General features: G+C 43.0%; 1 protein-coding gene across 1 annotated transcript; it reads right to left on the reverse strand.

The window, feature by feature from the left end:
- Positions 1 to 1718: 1718 nt before the first annotated feature.
- On the reverse strand, positions 1719 to 24699 carry AICDA (activation induced cytidine deaminase; the record flags this gene model as incomplete). The annotated part of the gene is made up of 6 exons (XM_081249114.1): positions 1719 to 1772; positions 2149 to 2264; positions 2753 to 3026; positions 5579 to 5726; positions 10573 to 10610; positions 24580 to 24699. The coding sequence occupies 6 exons, from the start codon at positions 24697 to 24699 to the stop codon at positions 1719 to 1721; spliced, it is 750 nt and encodes a 249-aa protein (XP_081105240.1).
- Positions 24700 to 25235: the final 536 nt, after the last annotated feature.

Genomic DNA, 25235 nt, shown 5'->3' on the forward strand with positions numbered 1-25235 from the left:
AATTACATGCTTTGCTACTAGAAGCATTTCTAAACGTATAAATTTATGAGACATTAGGAATCCATTTCAACATATCAGAAAGGGAAATTATGATAAAAATACGAGACACCACATAGCATAAACATACAATATGAATGAATACATGAATAAGGATTTTTAATATTTAACTCCTTCACAAATTATGTACAATAAGAATAAAATAATACAATTATGTGTTCAACCTTGCCTGTGGATCTGTTTATCTGCATTGCAAGGGTTGCTAGGTAATAATTGTACAGTGTTATAGTTATTCTGAATATTTTTCTCACAGTCCAGGATAGTTATTAGGGACAAATGACCACTCTCTGCCATGCTGGCTCACACCATTTTACTGGATAAAACACGATTTCCTTGCAATGCTCTGTCATTCTAACTTCCCAACTATTCTTCTGTCACAGTCTGTTATATCGTTACATTTCTTTGAGAGAAGCAACACATACACACAAAAAGGGGGAAACCTTGACCTGGTTGGCATTGCTGAGGTTCAAAGACCCATCAGAGAGAACAGATTTTTCTTTTCTCAACATTCAAGCAAGTCCCTTCCAAGAATTCACTAGTTATATGGGAAGTGTATAGTTGCAAAAGTATGATTTTAAAAGGATCTTATATATATATATTTTAAAATTTATTTAGTTTTTATATTTGGCTGTGTTAGGTCTTCGTTGCTGTGCGTGGGCTTTCTCTAGTTGGGGTAAGCGGGGCCTACTCTTTGTTGTGGTACACGGGCTTCTCATTGCGGTGGCTTCTCTTGTGGCTCACGGGCTCTAGGAATGTGGGCTTCAGTAGTTGTGGCTCGCGGGCTCTAGAGCGCAGGCTCAGTAGTTGTGGCGTATGGGCTTAGTTGCTCCGCGGCATGTGGGATCTTCCCGGACCAGGGCTTGAACTCGTGTCCCCTGCATCAGCAGGCAGATTCTTAACCACTGTCCCACCAGGGAAGCCCTTAAAAAGATCTTTTTGCAGATCTGTTACTTGAGGTATACATTCACTTTTAGCGTGTCTTCTTCACAGCCCTCAAATTCATTTTAAGATCCTTTATTATACAAGAGCCTAAAGGTGACCAGGCATTTTCCATACCAAGAAAAAATCCTCTGTACGTACAAACATAAAAACATGCTTCAGACAATTAAAACATACAACACATGCTTGGATATTAATGCTTTGAAGAGATGGCTTGGGGTTACAATCACCCAGGTTCTCTCATTAGGAAGTTCTGTGGATCACAGGGTGACAGAATTTTGTTCACTTGAAAGTGAGCCCCAGTGGAAAAGAGTAGAAAATTTTATCATTAATACCACTGAAAACTCAGAACAAGAATCAAATAGTAAAGGATACCGGTTGTAAAACATTTGATCCTCTCACCATGCTCCTCAGCATTTACCTTCTGCTTTCTCTCTGCTTAAACGGCAGAGTATTGACACTTAGGGGCTCCCAGGCCCTGCAGTTCTGTCGTTTCCCAGTAGGGGACGATGCTGCATTTAAAAACTGCACCACTTGCGGCATTAACCCTGGTGGGTCTGGGTTCCTTCTATTTTCAAGACATTTTAGAAACATCTATGAATACTTTTTTCTAAACTCAGAGAAAGTGAGAGTTGAAGAAAAACAGAATTCTTGAAGGATAGTTCTTTTACCCACTATCTTCAGAGGTATTTCTTTGTATGTGACATTCTTGACGGTTGGTATCAAAGTCCCAAAGTACGAAATGCATCTCGTAAGTCATCAACCTCATATAGGGGCTGTGGAGAAAAAGAGAGAGTGGATTACTTTGTAAATATTTTTGAAGAAAGTAAGGGGAGAGGGGCTTCCCTGGTGGCTCAGTGGTTAAGAATCCCCCTGCCGATGCAGGGGACACGGGCTCGAGCCCTGGTATGGGAAGATCCCACATGCCACGGAGTAACTAAGCCCGAGCGCCATAACTACAGAAGCCTACAGCCTGTGCTCTGTAAAGTTTTCATCAGAGGAAAAATAAGGAGAGAATGATAAATACACACACACACACACAAACACACACGACAATGTGGGAAATATAAGAAAAGGAAGTATAAGTAGCTCCAGGGATAGATGACTTTGGAGAGAGAAAGAAAATGAGAAGCAAAGAGGCCCTTAACTTACCAAAAGGATGCGTCGAAGCTGTCTGGACAGACGAACCGAATTTTCATGCAGCCCCTCCCAGGCTTTGAAAGTTTTTTCATGATTTTCCACAAAAGTATTCCAGCAATAAAAATAATCTATTAAAAAAAAGGAGGGGGAAGGGGATAGCTCAGATCTCAAATCATGAGGAAAGAAAGAAAACCCTGTCTCCACCCAAAGCCTTGGGTCCAAGCCATTTGTTCTTTTTTTTAAAAAATATTTTATTTATTTGTTTGGTCTTGCTGGTTCTTAGTTGCAGCAGGTGTGCTCCTTAGATGTGGCTCACGGGCTCCTTAGTTGCTGCATGTGAACTCTTACTTGTGGCATGCGTGTGGGATCTAGTTCCCTGACCAGGGATCGAACCGAGGTCCCCTGCATTGGGCGTGTGAGTTTTAACCACTGTGCCACCAGGGAAGTCCCAAGCCATTGGTTCTTTTCCTCCAATTCTAGTTGATAACTTTTGGCTCCAAAGGCGAACCAGAACTCCCAGAATTCTGCCCCCCTGGGTCCCCCCCCCGCCCCTGCTCTTCCCAATCTGAATTGCAAACCGTGCTTCGCTGAGCCGGGCAGAAAGGTCCCTGCGCACCTTTGAAGGTCATGATGGCGATTTGGACCCCAGCGCGGTGCAGCCGCCGCAGCCCCTCGGGCTCCGCCTTGCGGTCCTTGTCGCAGAAGTAGAGGCGTGCTGTGAAGATCCTCAGACTCAGATTGGGGTACCCTCTCAGGAAGTCGGCCACGTGCCGCGCACAGTCGTAGCAGGGGCTCCAAGACGTGAACCAGGTGACACGGTAGCACCGCCCGGGGTCCAGGTCCCAGTCGGAGATGTAGCGGAGGAAGAGCAACTCCACGTGGCATCCCGCCTGGGGAGAGAGCAGAGGGTTCAGTGGAGGGTTATTGACCTCGACTGCCCTGCCGGTAACTTTACAGTCATTAATTCGTGTCCCTCCCAGGGTGATCTTTTTTGGGGTCTTTTTTTTTTGGTACGCGGCCACTCACTGTTGTGGCCTCTCACGTTGCGGAGCACAGGCTCCGGACGTGCAGGCTCAGCGGCCATGGCTCACGGGCCCAGCCGCTCCGCGGCACGTGGGATCTTCCCGGACCGGGGCACAAACCCGTGTCCCCTGCATCGGCAGGCGGACTCTCAACCACTACGCCACCAGTGAAGCCCGTGTCTGCAGTTTTGTCCTAGGTTACAGGAAGGTTAAGCGACTGCCAGAAAGGACACAGTGTGAGTGGTGAGCCCAAACACTTTGCACTTTCGGCCCTAGGAAGAGAAAAGCGTACAGCTTCTCTGTGGAGCGGGGAGGATGGAATGAGTTGGGTGGATGAAGGAGCAGCACGCTATCTGAGATTTAATTTTTGTTTGTGAAGCTCCTTTTCCTTCCTTGGAGGGGAAGGAAAATGGCTTGGAAGGGCTGTTGATGGAACGTTGTGGAAATACACTGGACCACTAAGTGGAGGTCAGAAAATCTAGGGGTAGGAGAGAGATTATGAGACTGACAGGTGAGTGTTGTTTTTTTTAAATTAATCAATTAATTAATTTATTTATTATTTTTGGCTGTGTTGGGCCTTCGTTGCAGTGCGCGGGCTTCTCGTTACATTGGCTTCTCTTGTTGCAGAGCACAGGCTCTAGGTGCGCAGGCTTCAGTAGTTGTGGCACACAGCCTCAGTAGTTGTGGCACGCAGCCTCAGTAGTTGTGGCTCGTGGGCCCTAGAGTGCAGGCTCAGTAGTTGGGGCACATGGGCTTAGCTGCTCCACGGCATGTGGGATCTTCCTGGACCAGGGATCGAACCCATGTCCCCTGCATTGGCAGGCGGATTCTTAACCACTGTGCCATCAGGGAAAGTCCCTGAGTGTTGTTTTGAGAGAGGTAATAGGCGCCACTGGGGCTAAGAGCAATTAAATACAGGCATACCTATATTATTGTGCTTGGCTGTATTGGACTTTGCAGATATTTAGCGTTTTGAAGGTTTGTGGCAACCCGGTCTTGAGTATGTCTATCAGCATCATTTTTTCCAACAGCATTTGCTCACTTTGTGTTTCTGTGTCACATTTTGGTAATTCTTGCAAATTTCGAATTTTTCATTATTATATTTGTTATGGTGATCTGTGGTCAGTGATCTTTGTTACCACTATGATTCGCTGAAGGCTTAGATGATAACAGTTTTTAGTAATAAGCTTTTAAAATTAAGGCATGCACTCTTTAGAAAAAAATTTATTTGGCTGTGCCGGGTCTTAGTTGTGGTGCACGGGATCTTTACTTGTGGCATGCTGGATCGGTAGCTGCATGTGAATTCAGTTGCAGTGTGGCATGTGGGACCTAGTTCCCCGACCAGGGATCGAACCTGTGCCCCCTGCAGTGGAAGCGCAGAGTCCTAACCACTGGACCGCCAGGGAATTCCCAGCACGTCCCCTTAATACTGCAGAAAAGTCATTAGTCTCAGAATCTGAAGACCCAGGCCAGGTTCCATTTCCTGGCATCGCCACTCTTGTGACTTAAACAAGTCACCCAGCTCTTGGATCTCCTGATTCCTCATCAGCGGAATGAAGTTTTGTTGTGAGGATTAAATGAGAGGGAAGGAAAGGGTTGTTAACACAGAAGCTTTCTATGTTTAGAATGTGTCTTATTACCAAATAGGAAAGAGATTAGAATGTAAAACAATTGCAGTGAGACAATTTACATAATACAAATGGAGGCCAAAAAATTGGAGAGTAAAACTAGCCCTAGAAACTAGCCAGTGTCATTCCACCCATGGATTGTTTCCTGGGATTCCACCAAGACTAGATGTCACTGCATTTTATGAGAGGAAATATTCATTGGCAGAAGAGCATGTGAACCCATCTGGGTTTTGGTGAAGAAGTCTCTTGGAAATGTAATTGTCTGATCTTCAAGTTTTAACGAAGGGCTTCCCTGATTTTTCTGAGGCTCACTATTACGTATGTACTTACTGGCCTCCGATCTAGGTGAGCAGGAAGGTATAGGACTCATTTGGAAGACAGAATGGAGTCATTCATTTTTCCTAAATTTTTCTTCCTTAATTAAAAAAAATTTTAAAGCCACAGTTTGTTTTTCCACATTTAAAATTCAGCTTGAATGAGCTGTATATATTCCCCCAAATCAAAAGCCTCTTTCTTTGGATATCTTCTTTAATCTCAAAGGCAATTTGGTTGCTGGGGAAAGTTTGGGGGCAGTTATTCTTGGCATTGAAGCAAGGTGTGGCCTTGATGTGCTCAGTGTGATTGGGGAGGACATTAAATGACACCCTTTGGGGTATTTCTATTGTGGTTGCAGGGACATGTAAAAATGAGATTTGAGGAATCTAGTGGAGACAAATGAAACAGGCTGAAAGTGGTACCATCAGCAGGTGGCTCTAAAAATGCCCTGCCTGGGAAGCAGGTATTAATTGATACCTTGTTTCGAAGGTGCCCAAAGTCCAGGGAGAAGGAGGTGGCGCTATCCCGCCGCTTCACCACGTAGCATAAGTAGGTTTCATGGCGGCCCTTAGCCCAGCGCACGTTTTTGAAGTGGTAAAGAAACTTCCTCTGCTTCATCAGGAGGCTGTGGGTGAGAGGAGGGAGGAAGTGCAGGTGCACCGCTGATCCTCTGGTCACTCCTGGCTTTCCTTCAGCTTTTTAAAAAAAATCTGTAATACTTGGGCCAAACCAAAGGAGATGCTCTTGCTTTCCTTGGTTGGATGCCTGAGACTTACTGAGCTTGGAATCCATTACAACCCCCTTATCATGCTTATATTTAAGACCCGTTGAGACAACAAGAAACCCAAAGCCATACGTGCTCACAGGACAGGCCCCTCCCATGGCTGCCTTCTAGATGCTGATAACTTGGAATCACAAACCTGTTCCCCAGTCCCATACTGATCTTTTCAGGTTTCCCCTCCAATCTCTACCTAAATGTCCAACATGGACCTCTAAGTCACGGGGTTAACGCAGCATTCCCAGATTGCCCTTTCCTGAGCTGCCTCTCCTCTCCTACTGACTTTCCATCCCAAGTAACCAGGCTAAAGGCTTGGAATCATTTTTGATTCTCCTTCACTCCTCATATTGAATTAATTTATTAATCATCTAAATTTATGGAGTCAAACTTTCAACTATTTCTGGATTTGTTCCTGCTCTACTTCCTCTGTTCTCTGCTTCAGTCCAAGCTCTAATCTTTCCCTTTATCTATTGTCCTGACCTCTTAACTGGTCTCTCTGCCCGCAGTCCCTTCAAAACAACATTTTCCATGAGGTGCCTGAGAAATCTCACAAAAGCCCAGGTGTGGGCCAGTCATTCTGATACCGAAAAGCCCCTAACTTCCACTGGTAGAATAAACTCCAAACTCTTTAATACAATAAAGCTTTTTTTTTTTTTTTTTTTTTTGCGGTACACGGGCCTCTCACTGTTGTGGCCTCTCCCGTTGCAGAGCACAGGCTCCAGACGCTCAGGCCCAGCGGCCATGGCTCACGGGCCCAGCCACTCCGCGGCATGTGGGATCCTCCCGGACCAGGGCACGAACCCGTGTTCTCTGCATCGGCAGGCGGACCCCCAACCACTGCGCCACCAGGGAAGCCCTACAGTAAAGCTTTTACATTTGGACATCAATCTACATTTCTAGCCTCGTTTCCTAGTATTTTCTCTTTTCCGCATCACTTCAGCCTCCCCGCCATGCCTGCAGCAGGACCCCTGGCACTAGTCTTTTCTTTCCAGCCACCTGACTGCAAGCTTCCCTGCCTTTTTTTCCACTGGGCAAAACCTACCCATCCTTCAAAGCCTTATCCACAATTTAAGACCATTCTCACTGCCACTATGCTGAAATTTCTAGGCAAAATCAAACATTAACAGCAACAAAAAACCCTTCCGTAGTTTCCTACTGTTCTCCGCTTATCCTTATCAAAGCATTCAACCTTTGTTATCAATTGATTGCTATGTCTGTCTCCTCAATTAGAATTTCTGTGTTTTGAGTCAGGAAGTGTCACTTTCTGAGTCAAGCTTTTTAAAAGTATGTCAACTTGCATAGTACTAAAAAGTAGAAAGTTAAAATTTTTTAAATGCTTAACCAGTATATCTAGTGATAGTTAGACATACTATCTAATGATAATTACTGTTAATATACTTACGTTTTTCGTTCTAGTCTTTTTTATAGGCGTGTATTTACAGGATTTAGATTAGGCTGATTTCCTGTGTAAATTTGCAATATAACCTAAATATTTTGCAGTGTTCTTCACACACGGGGTGGGGGTGTGGGTGGGGCGGGTTAGGGGAGGGGCGGATTGCTCTTTGTTTCCCAACACAGTGTCTTGCATATCATAAGCACTAAATTGAGTTGAATTTGTGGAAATACTCTCTGCTAACAGAAGTTTCTTTGTGGTTGTGAACACACCACAAGCTATACAGTGTGGCTGATACCAAAGCATCAGGAGTGAGTGTCCCTGGTTTTTGTCCTTGGACTTTTCCAGAAATGTACTTATCTAATCTGTGGAGATAATGTTGCCACCTAGTGGCACTGAGCAGAAGTGCAGAGGACTTGTCAAAGTAATGACCTAGTCATTAATTTGAATACGGTTTGCTGGCAAGAGAATTGAAACTTTTTTCAATTTTTTTTTTTTACATTGAGGTATAATTTACATACTTCGCCCATTTAAAATGTACAATTCTATGAATATTGGCAGATGTAAACACCCAAAACTGCTACCACAATCAGGATACAGAACATTTTCAGGGCACCCCTCCCCCACAAGTTTCCTCACCCAACTTTTCAGTCAATTCTTCCCCACCCTCGCAGGCAAGCACTAAACTGCTTTCTGCAACTATAAATTATTTTCTAGAATTTCATATAAAGCACACATTATTTCCTCCTTTGTGTCTGACTTCTTCCACTAAGCATGTTATGACTGTGACATTCATTCCTGGTGTTGCATGTATCAGTATAGTTTGTTCTTTTTTACGGCAAAGCAATATTCCATGGCTTAGATACAGCACATTTCGTTTATTCATTCACCTGTTGATGGACGTTTGGATTGTTTCCATTTTGGGGCTATTGTGAATAAAGCTTCTACATTGATGTACTAGTCTTTGTATGGACATACGTTGATTATTGATATTTTAATAATGAAATACATGAGATAGACCCTGAAGTCAAGTTCTCAAATGTCACACTTATTAAGTAGATAAGCAAGGGCTGGAGATTTTTAAAGCTGTTGCAATTTGAATGTCTTCCTCACACACATGAAGGTTTTTGGAATCCACATTTTTTTTTTTTTTGGCCATGCTGCAGGGCATGTGGGATCTTAGTTCCCCCACCAGAGATCGAACCTGTCCTCCCTGCAATGGAAGCACAATATCTTAACCACTGGGCTGCCAGGGAAGTCCCTGGAATCCACTTTAAATCCTGAGGCAGAGATGGTGATACATCTAAATCACCAGTATATACATTACGTATGGGAAACCATTTAAAAATTAGTCAATCAGATTTTTAGAATTAAAAATGCACATTTGACAGGAATCTGAAATGGATGCTAACAAAGATCTAATGATAATTGGCTTTATTTTAAAGTGATAATAATTTACACGGTGACCACCGCAGCACTACCTCTGTTACTATTACGATTGTTAAATAATTAACACAATCAGCCTCAGCATAGAACATAAACCGAATACATAATACATGCTTAATAAATACTGGAGTGGAAGAAAAAAAATTCTCTCTTTGGGGCCCAGTTTTAAATAGATTAAGCATAATCTCTTCATATCTTATTCATTCATAATTCATATTCATAATCTATACCAGTAAAGTCCTTTTACATTTAACCTGTCTTCCTGGGGTTTGTGGATGAGAAGTGGAGGAAGGGGGACTATATGATGCACTGCAGGTGGTGTGGGAGCCCTGTTACCATGAGGAGTAAAAAAAAGTGTCCTGGGAGTATAAGAAAGGACAGGACATAGAGTAAGGGATTCAGTTAGCCTTCTATCTCCTACCCCACATGAAAATACAATAGCTCTGTTTCCATCAGAAGATACCAGTCACAGTGAAGTGAATTGCATGGCTATGGCCTTGTTAATTAACTATCTTGATCCATCACTTTCTTTAACTATAGCTGGGGGCCTATTTCCAGCACCCTGTGCTCCTCTGGTTTCTCTTAAGTGTACGGAGGACTCGGCAGAGACAGTCTGTAAGGCCTGCAGGTTGACAGCTGTGCAGGACAGCTGTGTTCCCTGAGGCAGAACACTGGCTGCATCCCCAGCAATGCAAACCAGAGACAAATGGGTTAAAAATAATCGTGACAAGGTCACCCTCTCCTGCCGTGTGCCATTATTACTGTGCTCTGCAGATAGTATTTTCCTTAATGAAAATCATGTATTTCCCTTTTTCTCCTGTTGAATTTCATCTCCTTTGCCTTCTCTGACTTTCTCTGAATTTCAGCTCTGATTTGACCATTGCTTTGCATTTCATTATTTACAAGTATCTCCACTGAGACTTTTTCCTCTCTCTTTTACCTCAGATTAGTTTTCAAAATCTCACTGTAAACTGAGCTGACATTTGACATTTTTGCCCTCAATTTTCTGAAGAACATTGAATCTACCATTAAGATTCTTAGCTCTGTAGTTTAAACTCTTTGTAAAAGAATTAAATTGAGATAAAGTATGGATTAGGTGTACATTTTCATACATTTGCAATAATCAAAAATAGGAATAGATTAAGTTCTATGACAATAACATAATTGTCATAAACTTCATGTGAAGACATTGTGAAAATCTTACAAAATACACACTAGAGAAGTAAGTTAAGTCATGTCTGAAGAAATGGAAAGACTAGGTAAATAATAAATGCCATTTGACTGCCTAACAATTGGGCCTTTAATATTAAATAAGTTGCTTGACTGATTTATCTCCTTTATAATAGCAGACACAGTCATAGTGACCTGCAAGCAATTAATTTTGAATATTGGCATTTAAAAAATAATTTCTTGACTGTGTAATTATTCAGTAAAGTCTCCCTAGTAAAGCTTTTCTTCAAGGGGTTTCATAGTTGAATGTTTACAGAATTATTACAGTTACCACTACTGTTAGTATAATATTGCTATGAGCTTTTCATGATTTCAGTCTCTTAACATTTGCTTGGTTCATATTACTACCATAAACTAGTTCTAACTGCAAGGACAAGTCAATACATAGTGCATAAAAGCTCTTTTGACTATGGGAAAAAGAGAGAAAGAGACAGTTGGGTGGAAAGCATGTTAAGATCTGAACAGAAGATGAGGCAGAACTAGAAAAATAAATGTGCATCTTGACCAAGCAGGTCTTGTGAGTCAGACAGTGACAGGGGAGAAGGGGAGAATCTACCCATCTTATTACTCAGATTTGCTCTGAGGGGAAGGACAACACAACCACCCACGAGCCGACTGCTTTACCTGTCCATGGTGGACTCCAGCGTGTCTTTCTTGGCTCCCTGAAAGTCTTAGGAAGGGAAGTTTTCCTCCAGCACTGCTGCTGCACTGGCTGACAGTGCTTGGGCCCTACACATTCAAATCTGAACTCAGTTCTTTATGCCCCTCCCCACAGCAACATCACCACCACCAGGCAGCCTTCCTCCTGTGTGGGTCCAGTGAAGATGGGCGGGGTTTTCACACACCGAATCACATAGTTAAAATGATTGGGGGCCACTCTGCCTAATGCATAGGTTCCTTTAGGGCTGACTCTTTAAAAGTCCAGTCCATGCTCCACAGGTAATATAGATCAGGAGGCAGGAGGAGTAGACAGTTTGTAAATTGTAATCATGGTAAAATGATATCTTTAACTTTAGAAGCATAATAATAATCATAGTAACTTTATTTATTTATAATTTTTTATTTATTTAATTTATTTATTTTTGGCTGCGTTGGGTCTTCATTGCTGCGCGCGGGCTTTCTCTAGTTGCAGTGAGCGGCGCGGTGCGCTGGCTTCTCATTGCCGTGTCCTCTCTTGTTGTGGAGCCCGGGCTCTAGGCGCGTGGGCTTCAGTAGTTGTGGCACACGGGCTCAGTAGTTGTGGCTTGCCAGCTCTAGAGCGCAGGCTCAGTAGCTGTGGCACACGGGCTTAGTTGCTCTGTGGCATGTGGGATCTTCCTGGACCAGGACTCGAACCCGTGTCCCCTGCATTGGCAGGCAGATTCTTAACTACCGCGCCACCAGGGAAGCCTGTAACATTTATTTAAAGGCATCTTGTGTTCCATCAGCCAAAAGCATCTATTCCCTCATTTAATTACACAATATCTCTGAGTCTCAATAGAGACCAGCACTAACTGCTCCTGCTTTGTGACTGGGCAAGTAAACTCAGTTATATAGGACTTAGGACAGAGATTTTGCTTCCCAAACCACTTCTTTGATTGCTTTACAAGAATTGCTAGAAGACTGGATGATTACACCAAAGGATTTTTGCATAAGCCATGTTTTCCACAAACATGGAAGCCATATACTAATTTGAAGTCAGAAGCAGCAGCATCTCAAAGAGCAACAAAAAAAGATTTATTTCATCAGAATCAGCATCTAAATGACTGCACTGAACTTGGAAAACAGGTCGGGCTTTTCAAATAAGAGACTTTAAATTCCTTCCCTCATGCAAGCTGGTCTATTAAAGATTTTGCGTCTCCCTCCTACCTGAGGCCATATGCATTCTATTTATTCATTCAGTAGAAACTTAATACCCACTAGATGATAGAAACTGTGCTGGTGTTACAATAGTGAGCAAAGCAGCAAGGGTTCCTGCTCTCTTCCTGCCTCAAGGATTTGAATACCATCTATACATTGATGATTCCCCAAATCTGTAGTTCTAGGCTGGACCTCTCCCTTGACCTCAAGGCAAGTATGTCCATCTTCCACCTCAGCATCTCCATTTGGATGTCTGATGGGCATTTCAAACACGGCTGAAACTGAGCACCTGTTCTCTCTCCCAACATATAACCTGCTCCTTTTGCTGCCTTCCCTGTCTCAACGGCATCAATGGCACTGTCATTCTTCCCATTGCTCAGGCCAACCTGGCCGTCTTCTTGATTGCTCTCTTCCTTTTAAATCCCATGCCCACGGGGAAGGCTGGGGGTGGGGGCAGGGAGGGATAGACTGGGAGTTTGGGATTGACATGTACACACGGCTATATTTAAAATAGATAACCAACAAGGACCTGCTGTATAGCACAGGGAACTCTGCTCAGTATTCTATAATAACCTAAGTGGGAAAAGAATTTGAAAAAGAACAGATACATGTATACGTACAACTGAATCCCTTTGCTGTACACCTGAAACTAACACAACATTGTTAATCAACTCCACTCCAATATAAAAAATAAAAATAAAAAAAATAAGTAAATCCCATGCCCAAATCCTGTTCACTGACCACTTTCACCACCTCCAGGTCTAAACAACCTGGATGGTTACATTCAGCCTCTCAACGGGTCTTCCTTTCTTCAATTACAGACTATGCTCTGCACAGCAATCCTTCCAAAATATTTAATTTATTTATTCTAATTTAAAATTTGTATTTATTTATTTAGTTTATTTTGGTTGCGCTGGGTCTTTGTTGTGGCAGGCGGGCTCCTTAGCTGTAGCATGCAAACTCTTAGTTGCAGCATGCATGTGGAATCTAGTTCCCTGATCAGGGATCAAACACGGGCCCCCTGCATTGGGAGCCTGGAGTCTTAACCACTGCGTCACCAGGGAAGTCCCCTGAAATACTTTAGTTCATGTCTCTCTGCTCTCAGAACTCTCCATGGTCCCTCATTTTCTCAGTAATAGCCAACATCCTTACAGTGGGTCACCAGACCCTCTGCCACCTGCCCCTGCCATACCTCTCTCCTTGCTTGCACAGAGAACACAGAGGAGCAAAGAATACTTGCTGGCCCTTCTGCCTGGAATGCTCTTCCCCTGTATATTGTTACAGCTTGATCCCTTATCTTTTTTTTTTTTTTGCGGTACGCGGGCCTCTCCCGTTGCGGAGCACAGGCTCCGGACGCGCAGGCTCAGCGGCCATGGCTCACGGGCCCAGCCGCTCCGCGGCATGTGGGATCCTCCCGGACCGGGGCACGAACCCATGTCCCCTGTATCGGCAGGCGGACTCTCAACCACTGCGCCACCAGGGAAGCCCTGATCCCTTATCTTTATTCAAATACTCCCTCGTAGTTGAGGCTTTTTCTTGTCCCATATCTAAAATTTCGACTATATTCCATCATCCTGACCTTTCCTTTTCCCTTTTCCTAATGTATATTTCTCTTTAGCACGCATCACTTAAAATACAGTATCGTGTACGTTCATTGAGCTTTAGGTCCATGACAGGAGGATTTTTTGGTCGGTTTCTTTTTTATCCACATGGAGAAAAAGTACATAGTACCTGGTATAATAGACACTGAGAAAAGTACTGAATGAAACCAATAAGGATCTCATGGAAGTTAAATTCAAGTGGGGAAGAGACATTAATTAAGTAATTGCATTCACATGTAAATATATAATTAAAACAGTGATGTTTAATATGAAAGAAAAGTACACATCTCATAACAAGAGACCTAACTGGCCGAGGGACCGGTGAGAGAGAGCGCTCCTGGTTGGGAGGTGGTGATAGCTCTCCTCTCAGTCAAGATCCTTTTTAGATGATGGAAGGAAGCTCCGGAGTATATGCTGTTTCCTCTCTACATTTCATGCCCAACCCAAAAACTTTCTAATCACATCCTTTGTTAAACCATAGAACTCTACCCTTCCCTATTTGTCCTGCACCTGTCCTCACCCATCAATACCAGAACTTTAAGGGGAATTTCTGAAGTGAGCGTTAATTCAAATAACAGCTAATGCTTTGAATTCTTATTATGGTTAGGTTTGTGCCAAGGCTTTAAATACAAGCTAGGCAAATTTAGGAAAACTGGTGGTGGGGGCATTCTCTTGTAAGCTCCTGAGTTGTGATCAAGGTCACTGATTCTCTGGATTACGAATTCTTTGCTCCAGTGGGGGTCCCCAGAGGGGGATATCATGATGCTAGTTCACTCTGAAGGACTCTCTGGGAGAGGGTGGATTGAGTGTGGGGCAAGCCTCACTTCCCTTTACAATGACTTTCCTCCAGTACAACCACACTAAATTGTAAAGGTGCGGCAGGTTTAAATATTTATTTCTTTATTTGGCTGCATGGGGTCTTAGTTGCAGCACGTGGGATCATTCGTTGCAGCATGCGGGGCTTCTAGTTGTGGTGCACGGGCTCAGTTGCCCCGCGGCATGTGGGATCTTAGTTCCCCGACTAGGGATCGAACCCTCGTCCTCTGCTTTGGAAGGCGGATTCTTAACCACTGGACCACCAGGGAAGCCCCAAGGTACAGCAGGTTTTACCCAAGTTTGGAGAGCCAAAGGGAATGATACATGTGAGAGAAAGAGAAGTCACATACATTAATTCACTGTCATATATATCAATACATTAATTATAGCTTTTTATAGTTTGAATATTTGCAAGGAATTAAACTCTACACAAGAGCTCTGCTCATGAACAAACCCCACTCCTAGCCTTGCTCCCCTGCCTTCACGTCCACTCCTCTGTTATAAAACCCTACCCTGTGTTGTCATGGGTTATTCTCCCCCAAGGATCTAAGCTTCCTCTCTATACATTCTTTTCTCCAAGTCTAATTATCTGTGGAATAATTCCTCAGGGCACCAGAAAGACGGGAGATGGTCACCTTTGGCATAGAACAGATGAGTGAGGAACATAGGGACGGAGACTTTTCAAAATTCTTCTGAAGGGAATTCCCTGGTGGTCCAGTGGTTAGGACTTTCACTGCCAGGACTTTCACTGCAGAGGGTGTGGGTTTAATCCCTGGTGGGGGGAACTGAGATCCCACAAGCCCTGCAGCACAGCCCCAAAAAACAAAACTAAAGTTCCTCAGCAGAAGACAAGGTGAGATCATCCAAGGGCATGTAAAAATGTTTCCTCAGATATGAGGTGCACTTTTATCCTATTATCAACCGATTGTCCAGAGAATAACACAAACACACAAACACACACACACACACTTCCAAATAATAAATATTAATTCTCAGAGATGGTAACATCTCTAAATCCAAAAACTAGAAAAAAATGTCCTAGCTGCCCCAATGGGAAGACCCCTCACTGATACTGCATGATTAGGCAAAACTGTATTAGCTCCTTTTGTATATTCTCTCTTTTCAAATGATGACCTTTTGTTCCAGCCAGAAATAGGAAAATAGACCCATTGATGACACACATGCTTCTCTTTTGTTTAGTGTTGGCTTGGTTTGGTTTCTTGGATTTTAACCTTTCCCCCCCACCCCCCTTGGCTGCACTGTGCGTGGCATGTGGGCTCTTAGCTCCCCGACCAGGGATCCAACCCATGCCCCCTGCAGTGGAAGTGCAGAGTCTTTAACTACTGGACTGCCAGGGAAGTCTCCAACCATTTTTAAATGCACAGTTCAGTGGTATTAATTGCATTCATAACGTGCAACCATCACCACTATCTGTTTCCAAAACTTTTCGTGACCCCAAAAAGAAAACCCATAATCATTAAGCCAAAACTCACCATTCCCCCCCGCCATCCAACCCCTGGTAATCTCTATGAACTTGCCTCTTCTAAACACTCAGAAGTGGAAACATACAATCTTTGTCCTTTTGTGTCTGCCTTATTTCATTCTGCATAACGTTTTCAAGATTGACCCGTGTTATAGCATATGCAGCAGAACTTCATTCCTTCTCATGGTCAGCCTTACGTCAAAACCCATGCAATGCTGTCACGCTGGTAAAATCAACCCTGCAGGTATTATCTGTTGACGATATCAGTTTAGAAAACTTCATCAGAGCTGCACAGAGGGGTTTTCCCCCCATATTACTGTGTCTTTAGAATTGGGCTTGGCTGCATATGTCAGGCAAACTCAATAGATTGCTTAGGCAAGATACAATTTCTCTCCCACATAGAAAATGTAGACTGTTGGCCTAGTGAGTAATTAAATCTAAATCTAATTGAAGCATGGACTTTGGAGCTCTTTGTTTTGTCAAAAGAGTCTCTGTTGGACATTTTTAGCCAGAATGTTTTCCCATTTTTCTCAGTTCAGTGATGAAACGTGAGTCTTAGCCAGGCAGCAAAGAGAAATAAAACACTACATATTGGGAAACATACAAGACCAGGCAATATGGGAGAGAATAGAGAAAGGTGCCCATCAAGTCAGTTCCTCCAAATTAGTTTCCAAAGCAGAATTATCTGTGGATATTTATTCTATTTTATAAATTAGATTTGATAGGGTTGGCAGAATCTAATAAACACAAAATAGTCAATGTACATTTTTGTACATTGTCCCTATCTCCTGTTTTGAAAATCTTACTTTTCAGTGTATAGGCTACATAAAGAAGATTCTCTCCAACATACACAAATGTTTTAGATATCCAGTTCTTGAAAATGAAGGTGCTAGGGAGGAAAAAAAATCTACTGTGTTTGTTTTGATGTTCTCTCCCTTCGGGGGCAACTCAAAAAGTGCTTCTATAAGTAATTTTTAAAAAGCATCTTTGAAAACTGAAATTCATTCAATATTTATTGAAGGCCTATTATGAGAAAGCTGAGCTTTGAAGGGGAACAATTATGCACATTATAGTTCAAGGAATTTATAATTTTGTTTAAAGCTTTAAAATAGACAATACTGGACCTTCCCTGGTGGTCCAGTTGTTAAGAATCTGCCTTCCAATGCAGAGGACACAGGTTCGATCCCTGGTTGGGGAACTAAGATCCCACATGCCATGGGGCAAATAAGCCCTTGCGCTCTAGAGCCCGCACACTGAAACTACTGAGCCCACGTGCCGCAACGAAAGATCCTGTATGCCGCAACTAAGACCCGATGCAGCCGAATAAATAAATAAAAATAAAATAGACAATACTTAAAATGACAATATAAAAAAATTAAATGTCAATAAAAGACTAAAATAAAAATGACAGAATCATAGCATCTCAAAGTTGAAGGAACCTTAGCGTTCATCCAGCCCTGTGCTTCTCAAAATGGGATACACATATCTTTACACCTAAATTTGAGTACATGGCAATATACCAGGGAGTAGGTCAAACCTACAAGATAAACAGGTCATGTTATCCTAGAGCATAAAAGTTTTCCAAAGATAATGGGGAAAATAGTGTTTGTATTTAAAATTATTTAGAGTAGAATATAATATGCATGTTAGTTTTCCTTACCCTTATGCTTTTCCCCATTACCCTCTATCACCCTCATTTAAAAAGTAAAATTCCTTATGACATGGAAGGTTTCAACAATTTTTATTCTCCCCATATGGAGAGTAAGCCCACATTTGGCAGGCCCACAGGTAAACAGAGGATCATGTAAAATGTTAAAGAGAAAACATAGATTCCAGGGAAATTTCAGCCCAACATGGGGGGCAGTTTGAGATTATAGCCTCAGATACTCAGCATTTCTTGTATTACTCTTCTTTATAGGACAGTTTAATGGGAAAAACAAATAGAGAACCAATGATTCCACAATTCTTTGTAGAGAATTTTTGCTAAGGCATCCCAAACAGTGGTCTCCTACCCTCTTGTTTAATCCCATTAACAGGACACCATTGTCCACTTGGTGCCATGAGTTCAGAGGAAGGAGAGACTCCATAATCTAAAGCTTCATAATAGACCTAGTTCTTTTTTTTTTCTTTTATAAATTTATTTATTTATTTATTTTTGTCTGAGTTGGGTCTTTGTTACTGTGCGTGGGCTTTCTTTAGTTGCGGCGAGCGGGGGCTACTCTTCGTTGCAGTGCACAGGCTTCTCATTGCGGTGGCTTCTCTTGTTGCAGAGCACAGGCTCTAGGTTCACAGGCTTCAGTAGTTGTGGCACGTGGGCTTCAGTAGTTGTGGCCCACGGGCTTAGTTGCTCCACAGCATGTAGGATCTTCCCGGACCAGGGCTCAAACCCATGTCCCCTGCATTAGCAGGCGGATTCTTAACCACTGCACCACCAGGGAAGCCCTAGACCTAGTTCTTGATTGAGACTCTGATGAATGTATAAAATTTTAATAAATAAAGAGTACAGAGCAGAGAGTTTCTGGAGAACAGTCTTGAAGATAGACTTGGGCCCTACAACTGGACCTTTCACCTGTGAAGCACATGACGTTGGGAAAGAATTCTTCGCAAAGTCATTCCAAGAATCTACTTAGCTTTACTGTGTGAGTGAGAAAGCAAGGTATCTGGAATACGTGAATATGCTTGATAAAATTTCTCATCCTCTCTCCAAGGGGCAGAAACAACATAAACAAAGGCAGAACTGTAGGAATGGGCTTCCTATGTTTTAGTAACAAGTAGCGTATTCTGGTTTGAGTGATGGCTCATAACAAAAAATAATGACAGATAAAAATGAGATGACATTCACAGTTCATATAAGCTGCTTAAGGAATGCTTTCTAACAAAATGGAGACAAATAACTTGCATAATGGCTATAAAAAAATTATTAAAGAGGCATGATTCATCCAGCATAAGGAAATAACTTTATTTCTCAGTAATCTATAGTTCCTGCTCACCTTTCTTCTGTTAAAGGAAAGAAAAATACATCTCTTATGATGACAATAGCATTTTTCATTCCTGGAGATTTGGAGTTAGTGAGATTAAAAGAAACCATTTTGTGGGGTTTCCTTCAGCTATTTTGAAAGTTATTTTCCTTACTAACTACCCTCTCCCCTCACCAACTTCTCTTGAAAAGTTAAAAACCACAGAAACAACATGACTTGGAAATTGTGCCTCTGGTGGCTGAGTTAAGTCTTGGACATCTGGACTTCACCATGGGTAACCTTCATGAGAAGAACAAAACAAGGTGGTGGGGTTTCGTTATGGCCAGTGTGTGAAGCCAGAAGGCCCCCTGGGAATTCTTTAGGGTATCCATTCCTGTGTCTGAGAGATGAGATGCTCAGACAATGACTCCCCAGACCACTATTTCTGGACACCAGGTAGATTGTTCAATATGATACTTTGTTGTTTTTGAAAAGAGCCCAAAAAGGTTTCCACGTGGGTTAAAGTGTGGTTTTTGGAGTGCTTCAACTTCTGCATTTCCCAATTTTTGTTTTTCTCACTTTACTGCCAGGCATATTACTGAATTTCTCTGGGGGTATGAAGAAGTTGAGGGACATATACAGGAATTACTCACTCAGCTTCTGCTGTGCAGCTGCCCAGGACTTATCGAGGTTGAGAGAACAAATAAATATTCATCAAAAGCCTGGGGCTGGTCAAAGGTCTAAAAGAGTTATTTTTGACGGGAACATTAACCAAAGCTTCATTGATCCCACACATACAAGAAAGAATAAAAAGTTAGGTTTCTATAATCAAACATATGAAAACTTGAATTCTGTCTCCACCATTTCGTAGTGAATCGTCTTTGGGTGTTGCCTGATACCATATGTTTTTTAGTTTCCCCATGTATAAAATGTGAATAAATAATAGTAATAATAGCTAACCTTTTTTGTGCACTTAATTTATGCCAGGTTCTGTGCTAAGCATGTTGCATGTGTTATCTCACTTAAGTCTAAGAGGTAGGAACCATTATCTCAATTTTCAGATGTGAACACTGAGGCCCAAATAGTTGAAATCATTATCTTACAATTGCTAAAAATAATTTAAAATCAGTGGCTCTGCAAGTAGCCTAGTGCAGGGAAGGTATGCTATAAGAACAACTACTTTTATAAAACAGTATCTTCTAGGGACTTCCCTGGTAGCACAGTGGTTAAGAATCCACCTGCCAATGCAGGGGACACGGGTGTGAGCCCTGGTCCGGGAAGATCCCACATACTGAAGAGCAACTAAGCCCATGCACCACAACTACTGAGCCTGTGCTCTAGAGCCCACGAGCCATAACTACTGAGCCCATGTGCCACAACTACTGAAGCCTATGCGCCTAGAGCCTGGGTTCTGCAACGCGAAGCCACCGCAATGAGAAGCCCGCACACTGCAACGAAGAGTAGACCCCGCTCGCCCCAACTAGAGAAAGACCGCACACAGCAACAAAAACCCAACACAGCCAAATAAATAAATAAATAAATTAATTAATTAATTTAAAGAAGCAGTATCTTCTAATATCTGATAATATTAAGGAAACCAGATACTTGAAAAAATAAATTATTTTCATCAAAGTTAACTCCTCCCATGGTTCAAAATTTTCTGATTAGCAATAAAATATGAGTGCGTAATTTTGAGGTTCTCGTACTTTGAGGTTTGAGCAAGTGTATAAAATTGCATGTTCCAGTGTTTAATCCCTGCAGATTTTTTTTGACTCAGTGGTTCTGGAGTGCAGCCCAGCACTCTGCCTTTTCAACGAACACCCATTAATTCCAAGCAGGTAGTTAGTTTACACTGGCCTAGTAGACCTCTAGAGTCTTCCCCAGTGGTAAAATTCTATGATTATGTGACTTTATATACCTTTGAAAAAGTGTGTGTGTGTGTGTGTGTGTGTGTGTGTGTGATGTGTGTGTTTGCTTACTTAGAAAGCAATTGAAATGCCAGGAAAAATGAGAAGTGCTCCAAATAACATGCAGGTCTTTCTCTTTGTGGGTATGTGTATTCCCAAGACCAAATTCCATAGTATTGGTTTGCTCAGTGATGTAGTATAAGGAGTGATGTGATTTCATTGGTAGAGATAATCTCTTTTTAAAAGATTTATTTATTTATTTTTTAATTTATGGCTGCGTGAGGTCTTTGTTGCTGTGCGCGGGCTTTTTCTAGTTGTGGTGAGCAGGGGCTACTCTTCGTTGCGGTGAGAGGGCTTCTCCTTGCGGTGGCTTCTCTTGTTGCAGAGCCCGGGCTCTAGGCATCCGGGCTTCAGTACTTGTGGCACGTGGGCTCAGTAGTTGTGGCTCGCTGGCTCTAGAGCTCAGGCTCAGTAGTTGTGGCGTGTGGCCTTAGTTGCTCTGCACCGTGTGGGATCTTCCTGGACCAGGGATTGAGCCTGTGTCCCCTGCATTAGCAGGCAGATTCTTAACCACTGCACCACCTGGGAAGTCCTGGTAGAGATAATCTTGATAAAAACAGCTCTAAAATGAATAAGGGGCAGGTTCTGAAGTAAGGATAGCAGATTAAATGTTACCTGCAGAACTGCTATTCTTTACTCTGTCTAGTGACCAACACTCATTGGTATCAGATCATCCCCTCTAGGAAGCCCTGGCACCATATTGGCAAATTCTTCCTCCTTGGCTCTCACCTTTTTTGAAGATCTGTGTTGATCACTGCCTTCTGCAGTAATCATTCCATCACTACTAATTAGATCACATCACCTTTAAAAAAATTATTTATTTTATTTATTTATTTTTGGCTGCGTGGGGTCTTAGTTGCGGCACGGGGGATCCTTCGTTGCAGTGTATGGTCTCCTCTCTAGTTGTGGTGGGTGAGCTCCAGAGCTCAGTAGCTGTGGTGCACAGGCTCTCTATTTGTGGCGTGGGCTCCAGAGTGCACAGGCTCTGTAGTGTGGCATGCGGGCTTAGTTGCCCCGTGGCATGTGGGATCTTAGTTCCCTGACCAGGGATCAAACCCGCATTCCCTGCATTGGAAGGTGGATTCTTAACCACTGGGCCACCAGGGAAGTTCCCACATCACCTGTTGATTTAACTAAATTCAGTATCTTTGAGATTTGAGAAACAGCTACTTGATATCAAATAGTCCCAATTTCCTTAGTGTGTGAACCTGGTTTCCTCCCACCAACAAGACCCCCATGTTTTTCACCACCCCCAACCCATCCACACATTGGCTAAATGCACCACCAAGATCTCTTCAGTTTGTTACCAGAAGACAGGAAGAGTCAATTTCCTCAGTGCAATTAGAAACTCAGTACACTCAGCACCTTGGTTACTTTATTCAGCATGGCCCTGACTCTCACATGTCCTGGTTACTTTAGACCTCCATCCACAGGTTCCTTAAAGGAGGTATGGCTACAACATAAAAAGTAAAGTAGAAGTTCTTCCTATTAGTAACTTATGTCCTATACAGATAACCTTAAATCCTGATTATGGCAGACACAGAAGGCCACACAGTGTATGATTCCTCTTATATGAAATATCCAGAGTAGATAGATCCAGAGAGGCAGAAAGCAGATTGATGGTTATTCAGGTGCTTGAGGGAGCAGGGAATAGTTATGACTGCTTAATGGATATGGGATTTTCTTTTCAGGGTGATGAAAAAAGTTTTGAAAGTAGATAGAGCGGGTAGTTGAACAACAGTGTATGCGTTAAATGTCACTGAATTTTATACTTTAAATGGTTTGTTTTTTTTTGTTTTTTTTGTTTTTGGTATGCGGGCCTCTCTGTTGTGGCCTCTCCTGTTGCAGAGCACAGGCTCCAAATACGCAGGCTCAGCGGCCATGGCTCACAGGCCCAGCCGCTCCGTGGCATGTGGGATCTTCCCGGTCCGGGGCACGAACCCGTGACCCCTGCATCGGCAGGCGGATTCTCAACCACTGCGCCACCAGGGAAGCCCCTAAATGGTTATTTTTATGTCATATGAATTTCACCTAAATAAAAAATTTTAAGAGCCCTGATTCATTCAGAGACTTCAAGGGGCTGAACACCCGGAAAAGGGGTGAGAGTGATGATAGGTATTCTTTCAGCTGTTGGTATGTGAAAGCAGAGGAGACAGTCCGTAATAAGAGAGGCAAAGGTGATATATACCCTGGAACAGAGGAGAAGAAAGAATAGAAACGGGAATGGGAAGAAAGAACCCAGACAGAAATGGGAAATTCAGTTGCTTACAGGGTGCTTACAGGGAACTGAAGGCTATGGGTGGGACTGTACAAACTTAAGCATCTCTCTGTCCCTGAACAAGAGGAAACACAGTATAAATTAAAGCATTGCGTCATGTCTGATCAAAAATAAAAGCTGAAAAGAAAACATGTGCCATTGTAAGAGGTGAAAGTAGAAACAAGTTGAGTAATAAAGACGCTACTCTAATCTCATGGATGGAAGAGACCATGTCTTACTCATCTTTGTATCCCCAGCACTGTGCCAGGCTCAAAAGTTGTTGACCTAAAGATAATGACTCACACTTACATGGGGGCCTATGTGCCAAGTGCTATTCTTTCTTTTTTTAAAAAAAATTTATTTATTTGACTGCATCGGGTCTTAGTTGCAGAACATGAGCTCTTCACTGTGGCATCTTTCATTGTAGCGGGCTCGGGCTCAGTAGTTGCGTCTTGCGAGCTCTAGAGTGTGCGGGCTTAGTGGCCCCGCAGCATGTGGGATCTTAGTTCCCCGACCAGGGATTGAACCCGTGCCCCCTGCGTTGGAAGGCAGATTCTTAACCACTGGACCAGCATGGAAGTCCCCCAAGTGCTATTCTAAACATCTAATTCATTTGATCTTAAAATAGTCCCCAGGTTCAAAGACATTGTGCTCTCCTTTTACAGATGAGGAAACTGAGGCACAGAAAGGTTAAGCTCACAATGATGGAGTCAGGATTGGCACCCATGTGGCCTAGCACAGTGTTTGTGCTCTGAAACACTTTCTCAATTTACTGAAGAAATCAAAGAAACCATGATGAAAAGGTTGACTAAACTAATTCTCCATCCTTCTGAGAAAAGGAAAAACATGACCATCTTTGGCATTTCGCATGTTCTTCCATGTTCTTCTAACCAGATCCATGGCTCACAACTATTGGCTGTCTCCACAAAATTCCAGAGAAGCACAGTTGCTGGGTAGTGCCTGTGGTGTACGAAAGCAAAACGGTCGCCTGCAGTCTAGATTCCCTTACACACCTTTAGCAAGCTAGTAAACTACCTCTGATTTCTAAACAAGATGTTATCGAGTTTTCCTTTTGCAAATGAATGAGCATTAACCTAAGTTTTAGAACTTAGTTCAGGCATGGTTCTGCCACACTAAACTTTATCCAGTCAGTGGGGCTCTTCCTTTCTCTAAACCTTGTTCCCTGTCTGAAAAATAGCAACAATGATCCCTCTGCTGCCCACCTCACAGGGTCACTCTCAAAATGAAATAATGATGTTTGTTAAAATGAATGAGCAAACAAAACACCTGATAGAGCAGTAGGCTCCAACATGCGAGGGAACTTTGGCCACAACAAGCACCGAAGAATCCAGGGCCGGGAGCTCAAGGCCAGGACATCTCCCGAAGGCTGTTTGTCAAGCTGTACAGGTTTCTGGCCAACCAACTCCACCTTCAGCCAAGTTGTGCTGAAGAAGTTGTTTATGAGTTGCTATAACCAGCTGCCCCTGTCCCTTTCCTGGATGGTCGGGAAGATGAAGTTTCCTGGCTGGGAAGACAGAATGGCTGTGGTTATGGGAGTTATACCTGACGATGCATGTGTCTCAGTATAACCCCCAAACTGATGATGCACACCTGCCCAAAGTTCAGGTGTGCACTTCAGGGGAGCAGCTGCGCCCAGAGTTGCATCCCAAAGGCTGAGCTGCATCCCCAAGGCCAGAGGCAAGATCCTCACCTGGCTCTGGACTCCCCCAAGAGCTGTGGCACCATCCTGCCCTCCGGTCCTCTCAAGGGTTGCAAAGTGTCCAGGTGTCTGGGCGAGGCCCAGGGAACACCGCACAGCTCCACCCATCATCCTGTCTGCTCTCCAAGTGCCAAAGGCCGACCCACCAGCCGCTGCTACAAAAACGAACCTGCCCTGCTAAAACATTTTTGGATACTTAAAAAATTAAATTTAAATTAGGAAGCTCAAACTGTTGAGAAACTAGCATCGGTGGCATTGTACACCCTTAGCAGGCTTCCATACCTCTCCACACAAAAGCTAATCCACAAGGGTCATCTCACTTTGTCACAAGAGAAAGGAGAGTCAAGCTACTCAAGGACAGTTTAGGAGAAACCAATCGGCTTAACTAGGAAAAAAGTCCCATAGTTTTACTACATAATTGTTTTACAGGCGCCAAACCTTTGAATACATGGTCTTGTTAATCCCCAGAACCACTCATAAGGCAGATGTATCACCACCAATTTACAGTTATAACAGAGGTTATTACCTTAGGACCACACAATGTGGGTGCTACATCAGGACTGGCCCGGAAACCAATATCAATTCTTTTAAATTACTTGAAACAAACAGGATGATACAAATGCACCTGATTTAGGGTCTAGATGCCC

This window comes from Mesoplodon bidens (genome assembly GCF_964165515.1).
Source record: "Mesoplodon bidens genome assembly, chromosome: 11".
NCBI lineage: Eukaryota > Metazoa > Chordata > Mammalia > Artiodactyla > Ziphiidae > Mesoplodon > Mesoplodon bidens.